We start from the raw sequence: 27,458 nt of genomic DNA on the forward strand, positions 1-27,458 counted from the left end.
ATCGAGTCCCACCTTGGGCTTCGAGGGAGCCTGCTTCTCCTTCTCCCTGTGTCTGCTGCTCCCTCTGCTTGTGCTCTCCCTGTCAAATAAATAAATAAATACAATATTTTTTAAAAAAGAGAGAAACACACAAACACATGCTATTGCTGCTACTCATCAATACCAAGAGATGTTGAGTGATACATCATTTTTCTCTCACAGAGTTTTAGGTTTCAGAACACACACCAGATAAGCTGAAAGGAGACTTCGTTCACATTACAAAGCGTTGGTCCAAGAGAAATTGCTGAACATGGTGAAGTCTTATCTGACCGCTCTTCCGTACTTCGTTTCAACCCATGGCCTACAAAGACGATAAGAGGTTGGAAAATAATTGGAGACATTAATTCATATAAGAATACTTTGTCTAGTGCGTTTTCAACTTAAAAGAGCACCAGTAAGGGCAGGCAGTTTCTCAGGAAAGGGTGACTTCTTAATAAGGTAATGCCAGACGTCTATGTCTGAGCAGGGACGCTGGTTCATTTTATGCTACCACCTGGTAGCAAACAGTGTGATCAAAAATACTGCTCCAAAAGAGGTACTGAGTGGAAAGAACCTGCCCATGGCCATTACAATAAGATAAAAGTATTTATGACACATTACTTTCCCATAGGCATGCCTTACTCTGTGGTGGAACCACATTTTACACTGTCGGCTTCTCTCTAAAATAAAGATGCACCAAAAACGGGACATATATTAATAACTCTGCTTTCTCAGTGCATCCGTGATCTGAAAGTCCTGCTGGTGTACATCTTGGAAAGAAAAGAACTTTTGATTTGGGTATGAATATAGTTGTTGGGATTGGAGAGGGACACACAGGTGTAGTTTTCAGCGGTTTGTATTTACTTAACCGTACTCACGTCTACTTAACTCACTTAGTTTCCCTCAAAAAAAAAAAAACAAAAAAAAAAACAAAACTTAAAATGTAGCAATAAAAAGACAAGTGACCCAATTAAAAAAAATGAACAAAAAAAAAATGAACAAAGGATCTGAACAGGTGTTCTTTTTTTTTGCCAAAAAGGGGGTGTAAATGGCTATTAAGCACATAAAAAAGATGCTCGACATCGACATCATTAGTCATTAGGGAAATGCAAATGCAAGCCTCAATGAGATTCCACAGCGCAGCCAAGATGTCTAGAATTGAAAAGAAATAAAGTTAAGTACTCAAGAGGTTACGGAGAAGTCGGAACTCTGATACTCTCCTGGTAGATTCCTAAAATGTAAATGTAGATTCCTAAAACATCTAAAATAGGGCCGGTGCTTTGGGAAACAATTTGGCCATCCCTCAAAATATTAAACATGGAGTTGCCCATGACCCAGTGTTATATACGTAGGAGAAATGAAAACATACGGCCACTCAAAAAGTAGCACACAGATGTTCACAGAAGCACTATCCATAATAATTATAAAGAAAAAAGAAGCCCTCGGGACGCCTGGGTGGCTCAGTGGTTGGGCGTCTGCCTTCGGCTCAGAGCGTGATCCCGGAGCCCAGGATCGAGTCCCACGTCGGGCTCCCTGCATGGAGCCTGCTTCTCCCTCTGCCTGTGTCTCTGCCTCTCTCTCTCTGTCTCTCATGAATGAATAAATAAATCTTTAAAAAAAGAAGCCCTCAATGTCCATCAACGGATGAATGCGTGAACCAAATGTGATAGAGCTCTATAATGGGATATTATTCAGTAACGAAAAGGAAGTGAGTCGTGAGACATGCTAAAATATGGATGGACCTTGATCATGTTACGATAAGAAGTCAGGCACAGAAGACCACCTATCGGATGATTCCATTCATACGTAATGTCTAAAATAAGCAAATATGTAGAGACAGCAAGTAGATTAGTGATTTCCAGGGACTGTGGGGCACAGAGGGATCGAGATGACTGCTAATGGTACGGAGTTGTCTTAGGGGTGACAAAACCATTACCCCAGTGAATAGTAATGACGGTTGCACAATGCTGTGAACACACTACCATATGCTAAGTGGTACGTCTAAAGAGTGAATTTTAATGCTTTGTGGATTTTACGTCAGTCAAGTCGTTATTTTAAAAAATAATAGGCAGCATTTCACAAAGTGGTAGAAATTAAACAGCACCATGTTTACTTACTTATTTTTTCGTTTCACGTTTTTATTTAAATTCTAGTTAGTTGACCTATAGTGTAGTATTGGTTTCAGAGTAGAATTTAGGGATTTATCACTTAAATATGACACCCAGTGCTCATCCCAAAAAGTGCTCTCCTTGATGCCCATCACCCATCTACCCCATCCAAACAACCAATGGGTCAAAGAAGAAATTAGGAGGGAATTTAGAAACTGTCCTGAGATACCAGAAAATAAAAATGACACGTAGCGCTTATAAGATGCAGAAAAACCAGTACCTGAAGGGACATATTTATAGAGTGAAGGGCCTCCATTAAAAAAGAAAGGTCTTCCAGAGACAAATTAGCTTTACACTTCAAGCAACTAGGAAAAGAAGAACCAACAAAGGCCAACGTCTGCAGAAGGAAGGAGTAATAGAGGTTAGAGCAGACACAAATGACATGGAGAACAGGAAAAAAAATAGAAAAAGATCAATGAGACTGAGTTGTTTTTTTAAAAAAGAATAAGAGAAATAAAAATGGAGATATTTTAAAAAGATGCCGCTGAAACCAACCATATCATAGTATCCTACTGTGAACGATGGTCTTCCAAAGCATCAGAACATCTACGAAGAGGAGTTAGGAAGCTCCTAGAAGCACACAAACCTACCAAGCTTGCATCATGAAGAAACAGAAAATCTCCGCAGACCAACACATGGTACAGAACGAATCAGGAGTGAAAAAAAACTCCCAAGGAAGAGAAGCTCAAGACTGGATGCCTTCGGTGGTCAATTCTGTTAAGCAGGTAAGAATTACCGCCCATCCTGTCCCATTCCCACAACCGAGGAGGAGAGAACGTGTCCAAACTCATGTTTGACACATGGGTGTCCACCCTGACAAGCCTCCCCGGCCCCCAGGGAGCTCCGGACACCTGCAGAGCCCCGCTGAGCTGTGCAGTCGCATGGCCCAGTCGCTATTCTGCTGAAACCAGTAGCTTCTCAGCCGGTTTACGGGAATCTCTCGATCTGTCCCCAGGACGCCAAGGTCATAGACCGGGTTGCTGTGCACACGTATGATGTCACCTTTCAACTTCCACTCTCTGTGCCCATGCCCTTCACTCAGGACTTCCTTCCGCTCTTAGAAAGGTCCTCACCTCCTCTTCTGTAGACACCCGCCTCCTCCTTGACTTCTTCCCATGCTTCAAGATTCGGGCCCCAAGCGGGCCATCACCTGCTCCTGGGCAGTTCTCATCCGAGCGTGTACCCCCTGCACCTGCTTTATTTTGTCACCCCATCCCATCCCTTCCAGAAGTGCTGTTCTTTCCCCTTATTCCCGTTGTTGACTTTCTGAGCTAAGACGTCAGCTCCTCTCTTGGAAACGGGGCGCGTCTCAGAAGCGAGCAGGAAATCAGGCACATAAAAATCACTGAATAAATATGCCCTGAATAGACCAATTTTAAGAACGGGCTTTCGGGACAAACCATTTAGCACTTCAGGACGTTAAGTCTCCTGAGCTGTAAAAATAAGAACGTGTCATAAAGGATCAGCAGTGTGAATATATTCGAACACAGTACGGAATCACTTTAGCGGTGCCATGAAATGTATTTCATGGTAAAATAGAATTTCGAGTGAAATTTCCAGTGGAAAAGTGTCATAGAAACTTGGCACTGGAGCTTTTACGGATCATGACGTTACATACGATGCAAAACTCTTGTCCCAATCGAGGGCCTCACATCCTATACTTCGCTTCATGTTGAGAATGATAAATTCGTGTGCATATTCCTCTTGTCATCATTTTTTGGAAATAATTACATTTTCCTGAAACCGATGTTACCAGTATCGAATATCATAATTCCCCACTTGTCTGAAAGGAGTGGAAATGTCTCCAGTTTGAGATGCTGCAAATTCCCAGGGTAATATTTTGGAGATTTTTTTTTTTTTTTTTGGATTCTGTGAACACCAGGGACTCTTCATCTTTAGCTCCAGCTCCACCATCTCGCGGCGGGGCTGGGTGAGCAGGATGGTGCCCGGTGCCCTACGGCAGCTCTGCCCAGGACTGATGGGAAGCCTCGTCCCTCACCTGGCTGCGTCTGCAGGTTGTCAGCCTGGTCTCTAGGCCACGCCACCAGCCATCCCGGTCTCTTGACACAGAGCGGATAGCACCACCTGCTGGGCCACGCACGTGGGTTCGCAGCACACACTGCATTTGTCTCCCTCCCCTTGGGAAAAATATTTTGCTCTATCATGGGGAGTAGACAGGTGCAGAAAAATAGGAACACCTAAATATATCGATAGGATTTGCATCATTTATATGGCTGTGATGACCCTAAAAATCACATGAGGAAGAAAGGAAAAAATCTCTCGGTGATGTGTCCAAGGTAAGCACAGGGGCTGGAAATGGAAACCAGTGTGACATGACAGCGAGGTCTCTCACCTCTCATGAATTTCGGTCTCTCGGTGGGAGAAGACGTGAACAGAGCTTGGGGTTATCGTCCGATTTTCTTCTAATGACGCCTCTTTCAAAGCACTCTGATCAACGTCATAGCAGGGATTTGTCACCATGTAACATGTATATACACATACACATCTGTGTCTATGGGAACGTAGGGTAAAATTCACACGTGTATATTATAAATTATATAATTATATATTATAAATCATATAATATATAATAAATTATATAATTATAAATTATAATATACATTTATTTATATGTATTACATAAAAAGAAATGTGACAAATACGCAGTGTTATGTTTTGCAGATGCTGCAAACACACACGTCTTCTTAACCATACATAATATAGTCCGTGTGTTTGTGTGGACGTCCTTAGACAGTAAAACTATTTTCTAAAGCAAGAAGCAGAGCCGGCCTTTGGTTGTCCTCCAAAAGCTGATAGAGATGTACATCCAACTGCACCGGGGAAAGTTGACCTCGATACTATAACCATTTTACATTTGCACGTAACGGCTTTTATGTTTCTGGCACAACAACATGAAAATGAGACAATTGCCACACTGGATATGCACTCGTCTCTAACCCAACATTTGTTCTGTCTACGATGGAGGCATAACGCCATGATCCATTGTTCTCTAACCCGGTGCTAATATTAACACACTAACCACGCGTCCCAAGGAGCTTCTTTAATCTTACCTGCGTAGGTTGACATCACTTTGAAATTAAGGACAAAGCTTGTGCTTGTCCTAAGGTCATTCAAGTAGTTTATGAAAAGTAAAAATTTATCCTCAAATACTATGTGTAACATTTACAGGAGTAAATCAGAAAAATATATATACAATTGTTACATTTCAAAAGAAAAGTTTCTATGCCCTACAGGCCTTTTCTCTTCCCGTTACAATTAGTTACAAGTGTATATAAGTAGATGGTGTACATGTGCAGGTGTATGTCATGTATAGTGTATATGATACAATGTATAAAATTGTATATACAGTATATGCTATATGTATGTGATATTGTATATATCATATATACTATGTGTATTCAATATTGACTATATCATATATACTTCTTTTTTTGTTTTATTTTTAAAGATTTTATTTATTTATTCATGAGAGAAAGAGAGAGAGAGAGGCAGAGACACAGGCAGAGGGAGAAGCAGGCTCCACGCAGGGAGCCCGACATGCTACTCGATCCCAGGATCATTATAATATGATGTATGTCATGTGTTATGGTGTATATATACTATATACGTCATTATTTGTATGCAACCATAAATGTATTTATTTTATTTTTTAAAAAAAATTTGTATAGTTCTTACTCTGTGCTAGCTTCTGGTTCTTGACATATATTAACTCATTTCATCTTCAACAACTCCATATGGAGGGTAAAATTATTATTCCCATTTTACAGATGTAGAAATTGAGGTTCTAAGAAATTAATAAATATTAATTAAATTAAATATTTGCCCCAAGGCCAAGAAAGTCAATAAGCAGAAGAGTCAGGACTTAAACCGTGGCAATCTGTCTCCTATTTTGTACTCTGTATATATACAATATATTTAGCCATGAGGGCACCTGGGTGGCTCAGTGGTTAAGCATCTGCCTTTGGATCAGGGCGTGACCCCAGGGTCCTGGGATCAAGTCCCACATCGGGCTCCCTGCATGGAGCCTGCTTCTCCCTCTGCCTGTGTCTCTGCCTCTTTCTGTCTCTCATGAATAAATAAATGAAATCTTTAAAAAAGCCCAATATATTTAGCCATAATAAAATTTTATATATGTAATTATATACATATAAATATATAGTTATGTAGATATAAATATATAAACACAATATATATAGCAATAATAAACATATATGTAATTAAATATAAATATTTAAATACTATATATGGATAATAAAATTATCTATACTTATATATGTAACATAAATAAATTATATATAATAATAAAATTGTCTATGATCTATATTTAACAGCCAGTATAATACTAGGATGTGCATGTGTATATATACACACAAACACATACACTCACCACTGGACATGAATATATATTAAGACTTGCTACTGATCAAAAATTTTTAGGAAAATTTCCAATAACTGTGCTCCACAAAAATCTTGGGGAATTGCCAACATCATACATTTTTCAATGTTATCCATTCTTTTTATCTTCCAAAGGACGTTACTAGGATTCCAACATCCCAAGAAGGCATCTGTGTGAGTGTATGTGTGTGGTCATCATGTGGATGCCATTCTAGCAGCTCCTCTTCACCACCACCATTTCCTGCTCTTTTTGTTTGTTTGTTTTGTTTTTGAATATTTAATTTATTTATTCATGAGAGACACAGAGAGAGAGGCAGAGACACAGGCAGAGGGAGAAGCAGGCTCCATGCAGGGAGCCCAACGCGGGACTCAATCTCAGGATCATGCCCTGAGCCGAAGGCAGGTACGCAACCACCTGGGAGCCACCCAGGGCCCCATCTCCTGCTTCTTTTAACATCAGACCCATCATGTCTGAGACACCTCCACCTGCTAACTGCAGCTTTCTCTTTGCTTTAGCTCCTCCCCTATATACAGTTCAGCATGGTTTCCTAAACCTTCTCATGTTCTCTTGTCCCCTATGGGGTATCCTCAGGTCCCTCACATGGTGTCTTCCCCCAGGTGAGATAAGCAAGCACAGTCTTCTGTTTCTCGTGTACCCGCCCAGGACCCAGTGGTGTGCTAGCTACGAAGAAGCCAAGTGAGGAGAGGAAAATGAAAACCACACAAGGCCAGGTTGACAGGCAGAGTTGCTAGAAGCCAGCAAGACAGAGTGGCCACTTTCTTCAAATATGGTCTAGGAACAAACTTGAGAAAGAATCACATTATCCAGGAGCCTTTGAGATTTATAGGAGTCTATAATAAATGCTCAAATCTGCAATTTTGTTTTATCTTTAAGTGGACCGGGGGAGCAGGCAGGTCTAACACTATCCTTGTTAGCAGATAAATGCATGGAAATTAAGTGGCTTGTCTGAAGTCACTTGACCTTCATTCAGCCAGAGCATGAGAAAACTCTAGGTCACTTGCTTCTGGCCCACGGCTCCTGGGTGTTTCACTCATATTGAAACTCATGCTTTGCAGGTTAATTAACAGAAATATAAGTCTTTGCCCTGGCAGGTTGAGTGTAGATTTATTTTCATTGTTGAAAAAGGAAAAGGGCTTTTATTTCACTTATTGATGTATCTCTTGTGACCATGCATTGATAAAAAACTATCCTCCGGTGTTGCCTTTATTTACAATTCTGCAAAAAAAATGTTCGGGGTCTTAACATTGTCGTTAATCTTTAAAATATCTTTAAAAAGACCAGTGAGACCATGAGTTAGTATCATCATCCATTGCAACCAAGAAACACAGCAAATATGCTCCCCGTCTTTGGATTTTTCATGTAGAGCTCGACTGTCAGTAAGGGGTCAATGAGAAGCTGCATTTTTTTTTCTTTTTTTCCCCCCTGATTGGCACATTAAGGATCATACTGTCTCTCCCTTCTGCAGCAGCGGACAGGCTAGCCGCTGATTTTCAACCGAAAACATGCATAATAAAAAGGTACATTCTGCAAAGCCATAGTTTTGCAGAAGGACGTATTATTTCATATGATTCCGTCAACTGATGCTCAATACCATATTTTCTTTGCAGCAGACTGGAACAAACACATGATTTCTTTTTCCCCCATTAAAATCTCAGAGGTGCTTGTCCTGACCAGAAACTACATTACGGTTTCTCTTTGGCACACTACGTTAGAGAGTGTTGTTGACAAATGTCCATTCCAATAAATGAACAGCCCCCTCCAATCTGATCCCTCCAGTTGGAAGACGCCTTGCCGGTCCCAGTTGGACTTGTTATAGCCCAGAACAAGGGGCAGAAGCTACCGTGCTTCCCTGTCATTTTGATGCACCCTGGGTCTTATAGGGGAATCTTCAAAAATGTAGGTTAAAACACAATAGGGTTCCTGAAAAATCTACGAGAATGCCTCACATGAAGCTTGCTTCTGAGGCGATTTTGCTATTATTGTTCGAAAGGAAATAAAGATGGGATGTGTTTGGGGGTGAAGACGGAGCACGTGAAGCACCCAGAATAGAGACGTACGCTTGGCTTTGGTGGAAACAGAATATTTAGCAAGAAAGAGTCCCCATGAGAGGTCAAAAAGAAGGGGTGTTGAGCGAATCAGAGGCGCAAAGGACCCCCGATATCCACTTATTTCTAATTTCCTCGCTTACAACCTTCATCCGAGCTCATGATGATAATCTTAATAAAGAGCTTCAGCCACCCTGCAGCTGAGATAAAGCCTAGGGGAAGGCGGGATCGTGGGATGTAGAAACGCCAAAAAAAGGTGGGTGGGCCGTAAACAACTGTTGTGTTTACAACAATGTTTGTCTTTGGTTTTGGAGGTTATCCCAAGGAAAAGGGACGTGGAGACAAGAATTCCTGCGCTCAGAACAGGAAAGTTTAATTAGAAATGTGCCCTTTTCAGAGCCTTCGCTCTCTCTGCTTCATCCGTCCTTCTCCCCAGGCTCTTTGTTTTTTTCCCCCAAATCTGTGTTGTGTTGCCTTTGATTTCATGTTGCTGAGCATGTGCCCAAACCATACCTGGTGTGTCGGTTGAAGCGATCGCTGTGATATTTGCTTATATTGATTCTATCCTGGGCTCATATAATGAACGTCAGGCTTCTGATGCTTATTGATAGACATACTGCATGATATCATTCCAGCATCTCTCTCAGTGGTAGCGGGCAACAGAGCACATCACGGGAAGTGAGAGAATTAAACATGATGTGCTTTATGGTTTGTTGATGGGACGGGAATCCATATTCTGGGACTCTTGGCTCCAAGGTGCCTACAATTTCTACTCTACTATCCATCCCCCCCGCTCCCCCGCGAAATCTCGCCTTCAAAGTTCCCATGACGACAAAGGCAAATGCAGAATTTAATTTTCATGGCTAACAAGGGAAGGCCATCGTTCCTCTAATGTGCCCTCAACACCAACCAGGGTAGCATAATTTTGAAGTCGCACATCATTTCTTAGACTACGTTTTTTTCTTTTTTTTTCTTTCTTTTTTTTTTTTTTTTTATAAAAGGAACATTACCGTGTTTCTAGCGCACACAGATCACCCAACACTCAGATACTTTGGCAAAGAGTTTTGCAGACAGGACGTCAATTGCTATTTCCCCTGGTCACCCCCCATAACCAATTGAAAATGCAATGCTTCAGCTCTCCACGTCACACAATATCTAAACTAACAGAGAGGCACGTCTTAAAATATCAGTCTGTGCCTTATTTCTGCTAGCGGGTCACATACATGTATCTGCGGTTCGAAAGGGATTTGGAAGAACAAGATTAAAACATGGGCTTTGTTGCGTTGTATTTAGGTCTGTGATAAAAAGTGTGGCTGATGGGCACCAATGGTAACCAGATGTCCTGCTAATTTCTTTTTCTTTTTCTTTTTTTCTTTTTGCAGGACTATGCCGGCTCCTGGGATTGGGCCTCTGTCACAGTCTGGAATGCTCTTCCAGGGAAGGAGCTCCCAAAACGGGCACATGGGGTTGATGTCTGCACTCACAGGAGGTAATGGAGCTGTTCTTGGATGCTGCACGTATGTGGAAAGTGGGGGTTCCCCGTGCACTGCCAAGGGGACACCTCAGTCCACTGGGGCTCGTGGTGTTATGATAATAACTCCTATTTCACGAGGCACGTGCTGAAGCCACACCCTGTAGGTCACCAGCACACCTGGCTTTGAACGGGCTTCTCTGTCCTTCCTGGGCCTTCAAACGTGGCTTCTTCCAAAAACGGGTGTTTGCAACGCATTTGGGAAACACCTACGGCAGGTCGCGTTTCCTCCTTCTGAGGTTATAAATCACTTACACCGTTTCCCTGTGTCACTCCGGCTCCTTCATGTTCTCTTACCTTCATAGGCCGCGTTTCGTGTTCTGTAGTCATCCATTCGGGGGAGATGCAGCCACGGCAGGTGTCTAAAAATATTAGCTCAGCAAAATGAGATCCCAATGATTAATGGCACGAAAGGAACCTAAAATTGTAAGACAGTGGGTGAAACTGATAAATTACGTTTTTTTTTTTTTTTCAATAAAGCAACACTCTACAAAATTGTATACACATCTGAATGTGTGTGTGTAAGTGGGGGCAGGGTGCATATGCAGGGCCGTGTCCATGGGAAAAGAATTCTAAAATTTAAACCTATCCTCAGGGCAGAAAGAGAGAGAGAGGTGATGGGAATGTGTTTTCTTCTTTTATATCTTCCAAAATCCCTACAGGAGACACATATTTCTCTACTAACCGGGTACATTAGAGAATAGAGAAGCACCCGAGAGCAAAACAGATCTTACCGCTGAAGCTTTATAATGCTTCCCATATTTGCAATTAGGTATCATCTGATTTCCCACTTTTTTAAGATTTTATTTTTTATTTATTTATTAGGTATCATCTGATTTCCCACTTTTTTTTTAAGATTTTATTTTTTATTTATTTGAGAGAGCAAGAGACAGAGCACGAGCAAGGAGGAGAGGGAGAAGCAGGCTCCCCGATGAGCAGGGAGCCCAAGGCGGAGCTCAATCCCAGGACCCTGTAATCATGACCTGAGCCCAAGGCAGATGCTTCACCCACTGAGCCACCCAGACGCCCCTAATTTCCCATTTTTTTAAGAGAAATCTTCAGGGGTGTGTATGGTTGTCCCCATCTCCTTCCTACATCAACGGAGGCACTGGGCTCCCAGCTTAGAAGGAAAGGCTTAGAAGATTTTTCTTTTCAGAGCTTCTGCCCACTGGAGCCCCCACTCATTTTTCCCCACCCCCCAGAAGCTCCAAGCCACTCGTATTAGGAGCCACCGACCTCAGACGACAGTAGGAAGACTTTGCCTTGCTACATTCCACCTCTTCCAGCCGCTGCTTCTGCACTTTGGCCAAACGTCTAAGAACAGGCGGGCTCCCCATGTTCCCGAAAGCCCTTGCGTTGAGAAAACACAACTATTTGTAGGTTTTCCAAGTATGCGGATGGTCACTTTATAGAACGGTAGAGTCATAACAGACCTCTCCCTAGAGGTCTATATCCCTATATCCATTTCTTGGTCCCTATATCCATTTCTTAAAATACAATCATGACAGTCTATGGAGAAATCATTGCTTTGGCTTCTTTAGGAGAGACTAGATCTATGATTTTTTTATTTATTTTATTTTTTTTCTAATCAGATGGCCCAGAAGAGGGGACATGATGGATGAGAGCATTATTAGGAAGTTCTGAGAAGGAAAAAAGAGCTCTGCCATCTGACTGCTTCAAACTAGTCTGATGAATGGCTCACTCATGGTGGGCCCCCCTAAAAGTGACCCAAGATCTGCATTTATTCCACTTTCTTGGCTGATGCCAAGCGTCGACCGGCTCCGTTCCTCTCACTTCCCGCCTAAAACTTATCAACCTGAAATTATCCCAAAAGCAACCAACCCAGAACACCTTCTTGCTCCCTGCAGCTGCCCTGAAGCCGCTCAAGGTAAGGCCACGTGCTTGTCTAGGCCGTGCGAGCTCCTCACTCACCCAGATGGCTCACTCTTCTCGCACGCATGCCCTGCATTTGCCGCAAAGGACCAAACTCAGGTTGGACGACGGAAGGGCCCCGGCCTGGCTGGCGGCGGTGCTTGCTCAGTGCTGGAGCGTACAGCTGTAGGCCGGCTCTCACTCCTGGCCCCGAGAGGGTGGTCGTATTGCACTTCTCGGATTCCTCTAGCTCCCCAGGAACAGCGTGCCCTGCCCCCCGGGGAACCCGTGCTGGTGACCATCGTGGCTACATCTGGAGCGAGCACCCTAACAGTTGGGAAGCAGCAGGATCTCCACCAGGTTGAGAGGTTGTTGGCAATGGGAAGACTCCAGCCCACACATGCCCGGCAGAAACAGACTCTGCACCCTAGCCCGGCATCCAGCATGTTCCCTGAAATGGCACTGCTCGGGGGATGCTATTAAATATGACAAATATGTTCACACCACGTCTGTGCAATCTTTTGCGGCCTCTCGCTTGGAATCAGGACAGTGTGCAACCTGTGTGCCTTGTGATTTGGGGCGTATGATGACCTTGACGCTGTTCCCCACACCTTTCCCAAAGACACCTTCTGTTTTCCAGCCATGACAATAAAGCTCTGGCTCCCCAAACTTCCTGTCTTCTCAGTTGGAAGGTGTACAGTTGACCTCCCCGAGCCCTCACCACCACCGTTTCGTTCACATGGACGCCCACCCATACTTGCAGACATGTGGTTTGGGGGTGCTTCCTAGAGAATGCTCGCCAGTCCCGGCAGATGGGGTGAAGGGGGTGTGTCTACACTCCTACTGGCGCGGTGGGGACCATGTCCAGAGCCTACTGACATTCTGTCCCTGTACTTCCCTGACTTCCATGCCTGGTTCTAGGATGGAAAGAGTGTTTCCTTTCGTTTCTAATGCTGCCCCCAGCACACGGCCTGGGGCCATGGAGATGCTGGGTAAAAGGTTCCCTGAGTGAATAAATGGGTGAGTGTTTCAGTCGAATGAGTGAATGCATACATTGTTTGCCATTTTCCAAGTCAGGGTGGTCAAGAATGTATGCAATGGTGGAAAAGACAGTGACTCCTCATCTACCTAACATTTGCTTAAGATTCAATACTATCATATTAGAGGGGTTTTTTTTCCCTTTTTTTTAAAATTTTTTATTTATTTATGATAGGCACACAGTGAGAGAGAGAGAGAGGCAGAGACACAGGCAGAGGGAGAAGCAGGCTCCATGCAGGGAGCCCGACGTGGGACTCGATCCCGGGTCTCCAGGATCGCGCCCTGGGCCAAAGGCAGGCGCTAAACCCCTGCGCCACCCAGGAATCCCATTTTAGAGGTTTTTAAAATTTTTTTTCAATTTTGAATCCATGGAAATGGCATTTCCATTAAATATATATTGATGTTATATATGCATATATGTATGTATGAGAACATTATATTTTCACATATATGATAAATGTAATATATACACATATGCAATATATAAAATATGTATGTAAATATATAAAAATCAAAATTTTATAATCTGTGATATATGTAAAGTATATAAATTACAGATTATAACATATAGTTATATACACTATCATGCATAAATTATATAAATTACATAAATCACAGATTATAGCCTATGTTACATATTATCATATATAAATTATATGGATTACAGATAATATATATTATATATCAATCATAAATTGCAGATTATATAACATGTGGTATAGAATATATCTTTATATATTTTATGTATATATTAAGTATATTTATATATAATATATAAATTTATTTCCTGTACTTTAAATTTAATAAAAGTAATATATATTTTACTTTATATAACTATGTAATTATCAATAATACAATCACTGTTTTTATATATCATATAGATATGTTTATATATCTTTATATATGTAAATATATTTCTAATTATATTGTTATATAATTATATAATAGACTATATTATCATATATTAATATTGTGTATCTTATATGCATTAATAATTTAATATTTTCATATATTTTATTATAATTATGTTATAATTATATATTAATTATGATTATATTATCATAATATTACATATTATAATTATTAATTCTATTAATTAATTATAATTAATATAGTATATTAAATGTCATTAAGTTATTAATGTATACAAGATGCATATTAATATTAATCATATTAAATCCCATGCTGTTTGCCTCATACTCGGCCAGTGACCTGAATCAACATATAAAAATATTCAGAATTCAAATGCAGCAAACAGTCATGGGATTTGCTGGGGTTCTTTATGTGATAATTGGCTAATTCATGATGCACTTGGGTTAGAAATTCCTGCTGTCTTCCTTACTGGTGGAACTAGGGCTTGCAAGCGCACTATCTTGCTTGGTACCGATGCTCTGCTGTCTAGCGTCTAAGAGCTTCTGACTCTCAATGTCCTCCACTTTCAAGAAGGGGTAATACAGGTGCTTGGCCCTGGGGGCTCTTGTGAGCGGCGAACAAACAAGATAAGAGATGGCCAGATGCATCGTGAGGACTTGGCAAATTTGCTCTCCCTGGCATGGTGGTGATTTTCTGCCTCTTGAGACCTACTCAGAATTTCTTGCTGTCACTTGAAGATTTACTCAACTAAGGCTCTTTGGAAGCTGTAGGGCATGATTATGTCAAACGCTAATGCCAAACCCAGCACCGTAAGAATGAACGGGCAGTGGCAGCAGTAATGAGTCCAAGTGTTCCAATTCGGGCACATTCAGCGAACATGGTCATCATCCAGGGCTTCCCAGGCAGGACCTCCCCTGTGGTGGCACGAAAATCATGAGCCAGGAAGAACAGTAAGAAACCAATCCATTACCAGTCGAGTGTGTCCATTTGTGTCTGATGTACCACTGAGCTCTTCAAATGAAAAGGGCAGTCAGAGGGCGAAAAAAAAAAAAGTAAATAAAATAGGCCACCTACAACAAAAGAACGGACGCGTAATTATTTGCACAAAGCATTAGAAAATACTGTGATATTTTATTATTAAAAATGCTGCTGAAAAGTTTATACATATGTGTCCAGCCATATATATCTTCTATCATTACTTAAGGCAAAATCAAAAACAAAATCGCAAAATAATAACCCAAGAAACCATTAAACCCTGCGTGCCTGTGAAGGTCAAGAATAAAAGCCTAGGAAAGTTTTTTTTTTTTTTGTGGTTTTTTTTTTTACTTATTTTTTCCTCATTTTTTTTCTCTTTTTTCTCTTTTTTATAGATAGCAAGTATATTTTATTCTCATAGAACTCTATGAAGATTCTATAACTTCTTTCCATGTAGAAATAAGATATTTAAGGTGTATTAAATTTCTTTTGATCATATCCTCTGTAAAAGCTAAAGTTATTCACTTAACAAGAACTCTTTTTTTTTTTCCTTATCCAAATGTCACAAGCCTGACACATTAGTGTGCATATTGCTAGCAGAAGACAATTGGAAATACTAAACAAATATTGGAATTCACATTACAAACATACCGGACCCACACTGATGCCAAGCATCACTTCCCATGTAGTTTTATGGAGAGAGCCTATTTGCTGGAGCCCAGCTGGGGCAAATACATAGCTTGCAGAAATGACCTGACGATAGCTTCAGAAAGTGATGGTTTGGGGACAAAACTCGTATCCGTGACACCTGTAGCTAGCTGCAGGAGAGGAGTGTGGTTTCACCATGTGCAAAGTCAGGATTAGCATATTTCACATACGTATATACAGAGAACCACTCTCAAATTTAAACCCAGATGAACGACAGAATCTGATTGTGTAGACGTCTATGCATGTCTAAGGACTGTCCTTGTCTAGAGAGGGCAAGTGGTCGGACACGTTGATGTAGATCACTACGGTTTTGTTCCGTGTAGGGGTTCAGTAGGCAAAGGCTGCTCCTTTTAGGGCTGGGGTTGAGGGGGATGGAGGGGAGGGGGGCAAGGACATCGGACTATTTTTGTGGAGAATCCTCACCTTAGCAATGACTTTCAAGCCTGGGTTTCCAAAATAACCACGGTCAAGCCCAGAGACGGTTATTTTCTAATATCTTTGGCTGCTATTTCGTGATGTCGCAATAATTCTTGAAAGACAAAATACAAGCAGGGCTACGTTTTCCTTCCACTTTGTGGCACTCAGACTCTTCCTTTGGGGGAACCGAAAGGACACTGGGAGCAGGGGAAGGTGCTGGAGGGCAGATCTCTGGTCCCCAGCTCGCCAGTTGCGAATGGGTGAATGATTTCCGTATCTCACCTCGACAGCGAGAGCTATGCTAACTTCCCGGGAAACTCAAGCACTTTTTAAATCACGTTCTGTCTTTTCCTGTGGGTTTCTATTCTGTCTGCCACGGTCACTGCTCAGTGACTGAGACACAAGTCCACGAAAAGCCGTTACTTTCAGACAAGCGTATGTTGCATCCGGTAAATGACATAAAGAATAAAGGGGGAAGAAAAAAATCTTGCTTACGGATAAATAAGGGACTTAGTGCTTGGATTAAGAAGAAGGAAAGACGCATGCCGTCCTTCCCTCTGATTAGCTAATCTAAGCAGGTAGGCCGCCCGCCTTCGCCTTCTGCAGCTGCTGCGGAACAGTGAGCCGTATTTACTCGGCAGGGCACAGCCCCACCAAAGGCAAGCTTTCTTCGCTTTTTGGCAGGACCCTGGGGTGGGAAGCAACTCTCCCTGAACATATTCAAAGAACCACAACCACAGACCGAGGTCTGTATTTTGTTTTCGCTGCAGTCGCTCTGTGCGTGCGTGTTCCTAATTCCACGAGCTTTTAAACAGACTCCACGCCGGGGATCCATCCTGGTGTTGCAACTTCATGAAGGGTGACCCGGGGAAATAAAAGTTTATTCTAAAACAACGGTCTCCTAAGGATGCTGTCGCATGCACTTGTGAAACCCGTCAAAGGGGGAGGGGGGAAGGAGCCCCACCGCACACAGACAGTCTGGGTCCGCTGTGTGACACCACACATCCTCCTACAAACGCAACGCGTTAGAAAAGCCCCATGTCTTCGCTTACCACGGGTAATTAAGAAGAAAACCCTCCTGTGTCCGGGAGGAAACAGAGGTGAATGACTAATGTATATATATATTTATATACATACAGACCACAATGGAAATCACAAACTTGCTAAAAGCTCTTTCAAACTCAAAACACCAATAAAAGCTTTTTTTGTTGTTGTTGGTCGGGTTTTTTTTTTTTTTCCTCTGTGTGTGTGTTTGTTTAAACTCACAGCTATATACATTTTTTTTTTTTTTACAAAGTTTCTTAAATATAGTCCAGGCTGGCAAAACATCTCTTTGCATGGAACTATACGTACGTTACTACATAGTCAGCTCTTTTAATAATAAAATCCTACTTTTCCTTCTCTCTGGATTACAGCTCCGTATGCTGGGTAAAAGCCCACACAGACTCTTTCTTTCCTCCAGTAGAGCCATCCGTCGTATGGCACATAAAGAACTTTTTTTTGTTTTGTTTTTCGATTGTAATTTAAAAAAAAAAATTTTTTTTTTTTTTGTAGGCGTCCCTGGCTGAGTTCCCAAAGTGTCAGCTTCTGTTGTTACATTGGAAACATCCAGGTCCTTTGTAGACGGCGATGTCCTAGTCACGCTAAGCATTCGCGGGCGAGATGGAGATGTTAAAGCCGTGACGTAACAGCAATGTATACTTTTCACATTTCATAGGGTCAGAAGTTGATCTCGTAATACTGGGAAATGCCAATGGGATGGGTCCACAGGGACACGATGGCCGCCCTGTAGCTTTTTTGTTTTTTGTCCTAAGTCAGTGGGATGACAAACATTCCTCGTGTGGAGATGCTACTTCTCTCTTTCTCCCTCTGTCCAGCGGGCAGGAGCAGAGGCAGGGGATGGGAACCGCAAAGCTATACCCTAGTGGTCGAGTGTCCGTGGGGGAGATTTGTACTGTTTTGTCCTCCGCTGAAAGTGTTGAACGTGTGCAAAGGCTGCATCCCCGTCAGTGTGTTTGGAATCATGGTGATGGTGTTTGGTGTCATGAGCGGGATGTCATCCGGAGACCGGCGCAGCGTAAGGGTGTAGTCTGGAGGACAGGTGAGCCTCAGCGTGTCGTGAGCCTGCAGGGATTCACACTCATGGTCGTGCTCCAGCTGCTTCATCTGCAGCGACATGATCTCCTCGTTCTGGATGTGAGCAATATCGTTGGTCGTGTTTCTCTGGGGGCTGGGGCGCCTGTGCGTCTCGTGGCGTCTCTTGTCCTTCTTGTAGTACAGAGCCGCAAATGCCAAAATGTTGAGGAAAAGCAGGGAGGCCCCCACGGCGATGGTGACACTCAGTTCGGTGGAATAATCCCGTTTGGTTTCGATGAGGACGGTGGTGTCCTCAGGCCCTGTCTTATGAGGGTCCTTGGAGTGTTTGGGGTTGTTAGCGGGAGTGATGGCTGGGCGTTTGGTGGTGGGCCATATCTTGGCGGGAGACCGCCGGGTTCCATAGGGAAAGGAGGTCATGTCAGGAGGAGGGACCTTTGTGGTTGTTGAGACGTACTGGAATATCTCATTCAGGTTGTGCAGGTGTGGAACCAGTTCCAGCCAGAAAGCCACCTTGGTGGCTCGGTAGTGATCCCTCACTCTGGGCTTCAGGCCGATATGCAGATAGAGCTGGTCTTTGGGGTTATACTTGGACCAGGCCACTTCCTCAAAGCGATTGGGTTTTGTGTGGATGAACTTGGTATCCTGAGGCACAGGCTGATTTGGGTCACTGGGGACAGAAGGAAGAAAAAAAAAGAGAAAGAAGGTCACGCTCTTCGACATGTGGCAAGTAAATCTCTCCATCAAATAAAACAGGGAATTATAACCAGCTAATCACATGTTTATTGATCAGCACCAATGAACCCCAGTAACAACAGACACATTCTGCTTCAATCCAAACATGGCTGCCATTTTGTCTTTAATATCCCCTCTTCCCATTATTTTATTTTTTTTTATTTTTTTTATTTTTTTATTTTTTTAAAATTTTTATTTATTTACAATAGTCACAGAGAGAGAGAGAGAGAGAGAGGCAGAGACACAGGCAGAGGGAGAAGCAGGCTCCAAGCACCGGGAGCCTGACGTGGGATTCGATCCCGGGTCTCCAGGATCGCGCCCTGGGCCAAAGGCAGGTGCCAAACCGCTGCGCCACCCAGGGATCCCTCTTCCCATTATTTTAAAATTAATTCCTTATGGCAAAGTTATGGCATTTTCATAGCATCTGTACTTTTTTTCTTTAAATGCATCAAATGATCTTTAACAATGAAAAAGTGAAAAAGAATGGGTGTTATACGGAAATTTTTCAGTATTCCAAGTTTAGCTACTTTTGAGGCATAAATTCCAACCGAAGGTGTTTTGGCCATACAGAAACATTAGGCAATGTCTGGAGACATTTGTGGTTGTCATGGATGGAGGGTGGTGCCGTGAGTGGGTAGAGGGTCCAGTGTGCACAAGAGCACCCCCCACACAAGGAAGTCTCTTGTCACAAATGTCAATAGTATTGAGGTCGAGAAATCCTGATTTAGAAGCAATTATTTAAAAAGCAGGCATGCTCTTTACTTTTCAAGAGTGGCTTTAAAAAAAAAAGGATTTTATTTATTTATTAATGAGAGACACAGATAGAGAGGCAGAGACACAGGCAGACAGAGAAGTAGGCTCCCCACAGGGAGCCCAACATGGGACTCGATCCCAGAACTGGGATCATACCCTGAGCCCAACCACTGAGCCACCCAGGCATCCCTCAAGTGTGGCTTCTGAGGTGATGAATACATATTGCAGTTTAAATAACTAAAATGTATGTTAAAAATTCATTAAAAATAGGCCTTGTAATGGCAAAATGTGAGGAAATAGTAATATGCATCATATGTGTGCTCTCTATTTGAAAGAGGAATATTCCTGTACCTGAAAACCTTTTGAAGACTGAGCCACATAAAGATCAAACATCACTCCATTAATTCTAAGAATTCTGATAAGATCGCGCTTTCAGATATGATCAAGTTAACGTGCTGAGAGGAAGTAACACTCGGTGCCAGAAATTGAGGGTTTCTGTAGATGTTAAGTGTGCCGGGCCACCTTTGAACCCAAGAATTGTCTTATTATTCACGTAAGTGGGCCCAGGTAGGATAGAGAATCATGACCATTAAAGGATAATCCACAAAAGATTGTACTTTAAACATCCTTACCCCCGACTTTTTTAATATAACAACTTCCCAAAATATCACATTATTTATCCTATTTGTTTTTAGGATTGGTAGAGCGAAGTGTAAAGACAAACTCCATCTTCGTGTTTATTTGTTTTGAAAATTTTGAGCTTATGCACAGTGAAATGTCACCTAGTGGATGGTACTCAACATTTAGGCATCATGTACAGGCCAGACGAACCGGGACTTGCACACCCAGATCTACTGCCCTGGGTGCTGGAACTTCTACTTTCCAGGCAACAACTTCCTGGCAGCACGTACAAAGTTACCAAAGCCACCACCTACCAGCTCACATGCCAGAAGACTGTAGGAGCAGAAAGCTCTACGTCGAGATCCCAAGTGCACATACATGACCATGCGATGCGCACGATGCAAACATATAGTAACCACCAGTGCAGTGTTTGCTGAAGGAAGGATTTTTGCCCTCAGTCTGAGGCTGTCAAAACCATTTCCCTGCATTATGCTCTGCAACCCTCCCTCTTTACAGCTGTGAAATCTTGGGCAAACTGTTAGGCCTCTCTTGGCCTGTCTTCATCTATAGATGGGGTGAGAATATTGGGATTAGAAGTCAGTGATGGAGGTTAAATGACCCCTGCAAAGTGTAGGGCAAATAGGGAGAGCTTAATAAATATTATCCCCTTCTGCCAATATGTAAAGTAGAATATCTAAAACTGGCTTCGGGAGAGAGGACTATAAAGTAATTTACTGTAATACCCATGGCACATATAGTATATAGCGCATGCCATGGGAAGGTATACTGTATACCACGCTATATACGGTACACTGTGCTCTGTACGTAGGATTTACTGTACGCACAGTATGTATGGTTTATTACATTTGTATATTGCATATTATAAATCATAGCACATGCACTTTGTTATATATTGTCCATAGTATACGTTGTATAGAACTCTACTGTAAACCACAGTATATCTGGTATACTACGTCTGTATATTGCATACATCACACGTCATGGCACACGCAATCCATACGGTCTATAGCATACGTTGTATAAAACTCTACTGTGTACCGCAGTGTATCTGGTATACTATGTATATTGCATACATCACACATCATGTCACACGCAATCCATACTGTCTACAGTATACGTTGTATAAAACTCTACTGTATACCACAGTATATCTGGTATATGTATACATTGTACACATTATAAATCATAGCATATATAATATATACCATCTATAATATACATTGGATAAAACTCTATACCACAGTATATGTGGTATACTGTATTTGCATATTATATATGTTATCAATCATAGCATATGCAGTATATTATATAATGTCTATAGTACCCGTTGTATAAAAGTATACCTTATACCACAGTGTATTATATGCTGTGTATAGTATATACTGTATACTATAGTATATAGTATGTTGTGTATAGTATCCCAGCATCCCAGCATATATAGTATGTTGTGTATAGTATACATTGAATAAAATTATACTTATACCACAATATATTATATATTATATATAGTGTGTTGTACACCACAGCATACACATAGTAGTGCATGTAGCATATATTCTATACCACAGTATACATGGAATATTGCATATTATATATAATATATACTCTATAAAAGTACACTGTATAGTATATTCCATATGAAAATATATCGTATACCATAATATACACTGCATAAAATGTCCTGTATCTCTATATATGATATATACATATATATATAACACATAAGAAAAAAATAAATTTTACCTGTTAACTGAATACACACTAACTGCAGTGATTTTATTTTACTAATGGGTCAAGGAAATAAAACATAAAATTATAGGTCCTAGAGCCATGAGTTTTCTTAATCATGTGTTCATTTATAAGCGTTAATATATTTGAAAATAAACTGTTTATCTCTTATTTAAAAAATCTTACGTTTCATAAAAATGTTGGCTTCAACATAGCACCTCATGCTTCTTTTATTCTAGTCTTCTGGAATAAATTTGTGAAAGAATTCCTGTTTAACTGGAATCTGCCATGGAAATATTTGTCATCAATTGTTATTGTTCTAAAAGCAAGGAAAGGTGGTAAGGATTCCTGCTATTTTTCCATTGATCTGATTTCACTGAATTGGTTCTATTAGCTGTGTGGACCTTTTATTAAGCAGAGGGCATCTAGGAAAGAGAGTGTTCTGTTCATGTTGGATATTGGACTATTTTTGATGAAATTCGGTGTGCATTTGAAAGGTAAAGAAACACATTTATTTTGTTCTCAAAGAATAGAGCAGAGGATTTTGAAAATCCAGATAAGTAAGCTTTAGGCTGATACAATCTATCTATTAAAGTTCTTGGAGATGCACAGTCAGAAGCCTTAACCCAAGATAAACTCACAGAGCTTATGAAAGTCCATCATTTTTCTTGTCAAACACTCCAAAGACAGCAAGACCCCTGAGTGCAATATCAGTGTCTTGTTTCCTAGACTTGACTTCCGCATGCAGCATGTTTTAATTTCCATGAGTAAAATTAAAGATCATAATGATTAAGGAGAGAAAGAAACGGATGTGTCTTCCCTGCCTTGTAAAAACCCCAATGCGTATCTGCATCCACATTCCCCAGCACCTGAAACACACATTTTCACCTGTCACAATTTATTTGAGGCATCATTTTGGCATTGGGCAGTCAAGTGCATTTCTAAGCTCTTGTGATCCATTTTATTTGCTAGAGTTAGGCACTGTGGGTTCTTTAGAAAATATCAGTACACTTTCTGAGAGGGTCCTTTTGGTGGTATAAGATCCTCCTTACACCTACCATAAGGTACTAGCTGACTATTTGTTGTTAGACCTCTAAGAAGACTACCCTAGGCACCAAGAAAATGTGTTCAATGACACATCCCCACCTGCACACCAGGTAGAGATGTTCATTCATTCAGCTTAAAATGCTTCCTGGCGATAAACGTCATTTGAACACCAGACATGGGCTACAGATCTCCCTAAGTCACCGCCCTAAGAGCCTCTTGCTTTTTGCAAAGGTTGAGTACCAATTCCCCATAGGATACCAACAAAATCCAAAGTCACGGCGTCTGATGCAGACTTACACTAACATCCTGAGAACGATCAAATCATTGAAATCTCTGTTGGCTGCATCTGCCGTGCCAGAGCTATCTTTCCATTCTCTCAACTCTAATACCATTGAAGTAAGCATCATGGACAATGCAGCATTTGGTTGGGCAGAGTGCTGCTTGTTGCAATGTGTTCTATTGAGACCACGCATTCCTTGGTGCGGCCTTTATTGGCACTTCTTCCCACAAAGAGCTCAAACCAAATCACTGTTTGATCCATGGATTCTATGGACCAGTTGGGTCTCGTATTCCCAAAGAGATTTTCGATGACACATGTTAATTCTTCCTATAATTTATTTTATAAGTTTTACTTTTTCCTTGATGTTACTTCCCTCTTATCAAAACTTTCCACATCAGCTTTATTTGTAGACTAGTACTTCATGTCTGCCCTGTGTTTTTTGTTAGGTTTTGGTTTGGGTTTTTTGTTTGTTTTTTTTGTTTTGTTTTGTTTTGTTTTGTTTTGTTTTGTTTTGTTTTGTTTTCCAGCATTGTTTTGGGTGCGACTTCTAGCCTGGATCATGGAAACAGCCTCCTAGCTAGGAAGAAGTCTCCTCCCTCCCTCTTACATGCCTATTCCCAACCTTACTTTTCTGTGATCAACAACAAAGTTGGCTACCGTGTAATATATATGCTTAAACCTAGACATAAGGTCACAGCTGTTGAGCTCTGGGTTGTACAAAAGAAGCACGGGTGTACACTTGCCTTGCCTGCTGCATGAGCGATAAGGACACCAGTGTGCTGCCTGAAAGGTACGGAAGATTGGAGGCAACACCAATGATAATGGAGATGCATGTCCTGATGCCATGTACTCCTCTCTCTGTAGCAACGTGCTGTGATAGGGGGATGGCGAGATACTCTTATAACGCAGCTCCTGCTTCTCTAGTGCTTACAGGGGGCAGTTGATGGTCCTCTGGGTATTCCATCATGGTCTGTGTATCATGGCCTGAGTCCAGAGTTCAGCACCGCCCCTCACACAGTTGCATCAGACATGGTTTATCCTATGCTGTTCCCTTATAGGCACCATTTTGGCTCATCTTCCTCCGCACCACTGAAGTGGTCTCCCGGGGACAAGGAAATACTCCCCTACCCAGGATTTACTGCATCCCTGCCCGACTTAAGTAAAGAACTAGCAATCGCCTCTTAAGACTTTGCCATATATTGACAAACACCTCAATGGGTGGACTGCGTATCCACTCAAGCCTCCGTTTTCTTGCTAAACCCGTGGCTATGGAAATGTTCTCACCTACTGACACTGCAAAATGGTATCTGCATTTCACGTTGGAGGAAGTTCTTCCTCTAACAATGATTTCTATCATTTCAATGACCTTTCCAGATGAATGAAGGAAACTCACTGCATTAATATCCCCAAGTCTTATTTCAGCTGTGATCCGCATGCACTGCAGAAGCAAAAATCAGCTCCTGTTTGGATCCAGCCCAGATCCTTTAGACCGACATCCAAAGCTCCCCATCGTCTCTTTCTCATTCGCTTGGCGAGAGCTTGACTCTCACTCAAGTTCTAGACTCCACTCAGAGGAGAGCTGTTCTTCTCAGCTCTTCTGTTCACTCTTTCTCCATGTGTTCTATCTGCTTTAGCACCTTCATCAAAGCCAAAAGCACCCTGAGCACCTCCCACGAGTGGCCACATGCATGTCTTAGGCCAGTGCTGAATCCCAGGCTGCTTTACAGCTCCGTGTCTATGCTCCCCATATGTGAGGCATGAACTACAGACATGAGGCACAGAGATCTTAGGAACCAAAGTTAGGGCATGAAAAAGCCCTCAATACCAAAATGTTGCAGTATTTTTAATCCTGGCTCAGTCTTTGATAGGTCTTGGTGAAAATGTCCATTTGGCGCTAGGAGCTCTTTCCCATTGCGTGACACTAATTAATTTCCTTTATCTTTTCTCTTTCTTTTTTAAACCTCACGAGATCATCAGCCTCAGAGCCTTTGGCAAGGCAAGAGGAGCTAATGAGAATTTAATGGCTTTGTTTGGATTTTACCATGTTTTTTAATGGTTCAGTTACACTGGTGATGAATGAGAGTAGCTTCCCATTTAAGAAAATCATATGAACTTCATTCCCAAACACATTAAGGGAAGAAAGTATGTGGTTTTAACTAAGGTAAGTAACAATGAAGTGTTTAGATATTAGGTAAAGAGTGCTATGAGTGGGTGCCAGTGTAGCGAATGGGCATGACCATCATTTGGGAAATGGCCGTGTGAGTCTTTCTGCTTCAAGAATGTGACACTTTGCTAGAAAAGGTACCACGTATCTGAGTTCAAAGACACAACTGGGCTGATGGGTTGAACTGTTCCCCCCTCAACCAAATATAGGCTGAAGGGCTAACCTCTAGTCCCTCGGGATGTGACCTTATTTGAAAATAGGCTCATCGCAGATGGAATCAGTGAAGATAGGATGGAGCAGGTTGGACTTCTACGCCATTATGACCAATGTCCTAATAAGAAGATGGCCATCTAAAGACAGAGACACGTAGGGAGACCGCCACGGATGCAGATGCAGGAACTGGAGCGATGTAGCTAGAAGCAAGCAACGCCAAAGGGAGCCCGCCACCCAGAAGGAGCCAGGAAGGAGCACAAAACCTTCCCCCAGAGGTTTTAGAGGGAGCTGGGTTCTGTCAACACCCTCATTCTGGACTTCTAGCGTCCAAACTGTGCGACAATAAATGTCTGTGGTTTTAATCCACACCGTTTGTGGCACACAGTTACAGCAGCCCTAGGAATATTATAATAATATAATAAACAAGGATTATGTAAAAATACTTGTTGACTTGCCCCAGTTGTCTCCTTATCTGTACATTCTCTCTCGTCCATGTGAGCCTTTCTCAGACCAAAGTCATAAAATCTGGCAGTTCAATGTGGGTATCCACACAGTACACGTGGCACTCTATAAGGGCGCCATACTTCCCCTAAGACCACAAAATATTCTGAAGCCAGTTGCCACCCAATCAATGTTGGGAATCAATGTAAAGAATGATACCGGCTAGAGCCCTAACTAAGCATGGGAGCCCTCGGCATCCCCACGTCCTGTCTCTACAGGTGCGTGGGAGTCAGGCAGTGCTGGGCTGTCACAGCCGGGGGTGCCTCATTCCGACTCCTGGCATGTCCCGGGGAGGCTTACCAACCCTCGGCACTGTGGGCATCTCTGATTTATTCACCAACCCTCGGAGCTGTGGGCATCTCTAATTTCAATTCAGCGCAAGAGGCTCAAGGTTAATGACAGAGTTACACGCAGGTAGAACAGAATGATAGCTCATTAATTTCCACAATTACGCCATTAGACAAGAGAAAAACAAAAAGATGCTGTGATGTTTGCAGCTGTCTGAAATGTTGGGGAGTCTCTTATTGTTTGCAGGGATGCTGCTCAATAGGACATGGGTGGGACCTGTTGTATGTGTGGCTCTTGTATATTTCCTACTATATTTGGCCAACAAATTTCCCCTTTGAGGTATATTATATATATATATTTATATACACGCACATATATATGAAATATGTGTTTATTTATGAAATAAACATGTGTGACAAATTTAAATGAATGAGTATATTTGTAAATATATTTAGGAATAAATCCGATAAGTGTAGAGAAACCCTATACATTCATACATATGTATGTGTGAATATACAGTATATACACACATGCATAGTGCTTGTTAGATATATTATGAGATCGATTTTATCCTCCTGGCTACACAATAAGCACAATTTGCCATGTGGCACGTGGGTTTTGATAACTCTACAATCAAAGAAGACAAGGTCCTAAGTCGACTTGAAATTCTGGGACCAGCATCCAGTAGAGTTGCCGTATATGTCTCAACCCTGAAGCAGCAGGTGGGAAGCAGACTTTTTAGTAATGCAACTAGCACGGGAGTAAAAATCTGGCGATGCAAAGCAATTGAGGCATGAGGACAAATGAGGCCCCCCCGTCACCGTGCGTGTGAGTGTGTGCATGCCAGCATGTTCTGCGGCACTGACTCACGGGAGCAACACTCGTACGGAGGGATCGGACACACTAGAAGAGCGATAAGAAGCCCACGTG

General features: G+C 42.0%; 1 protein-coding gene and 1 long non-coding RNA gene across 17 annotated transcripts in view; one reads left to right on the forward strand and one right to left on the reverse strand.

Annotated features, from left to right (window-relative positions):
• Positions 1–204: 204 nt before the first annotated feature.
• LOC140629128 (uncharacterized) lies at positions 205–12,556 on the forward strand. The gene is made up of 4 exons (XR_012026988.1): positions 205–358; positions 6,738–7,005; positions 10,052–10,158; positions 11,793–12,556. It is a non-coding gene; the product is annotated as an uncharacterized lncRNA (long non-coding RNA).
• Positions 275–27,458, reverse strand: part of LOC140629125 (neuroligin-4, X-linked) — a 369,817-nt gene continuing 342,633 nt past the window's right edge. For 14 of the 16 annotated variants that reach the window (XM_072818605.1, XM_072818604.1, XM_072818610.1 and 11 more), the window contains one exon: positions 15,095–18,847. In XM_072818605.1, coding sequence (XP_072674706.1) covers positions 17,998–18,847 — 850 coding nt within the window. In that variant the 3' untranslated portion in view covers positions 15,095–17,997. Of the gene's footprint in view, positions 341–10,497; positions 10,619–15,094; positions 18,848–27,458 lie in introns of those variants that run through there. The other 2 variants (XR_012026985.1, XR_012026986.1) reach the window with 2 other exon arrangements.

This window comes from Canis lupus, chromosome Y (assembly GCF_048164855.1).
Source record: "Canis lupus baileyi chromosome Y, mCanLup2.hap1, whole genome shotgun sequence".
NCBI classification, from domain to species: domain Eukaryota; kingdom Metazoa; phylum Chordata; class Mammalia; order Carnivora; family Canidae; genus Canis; species Canis lupus.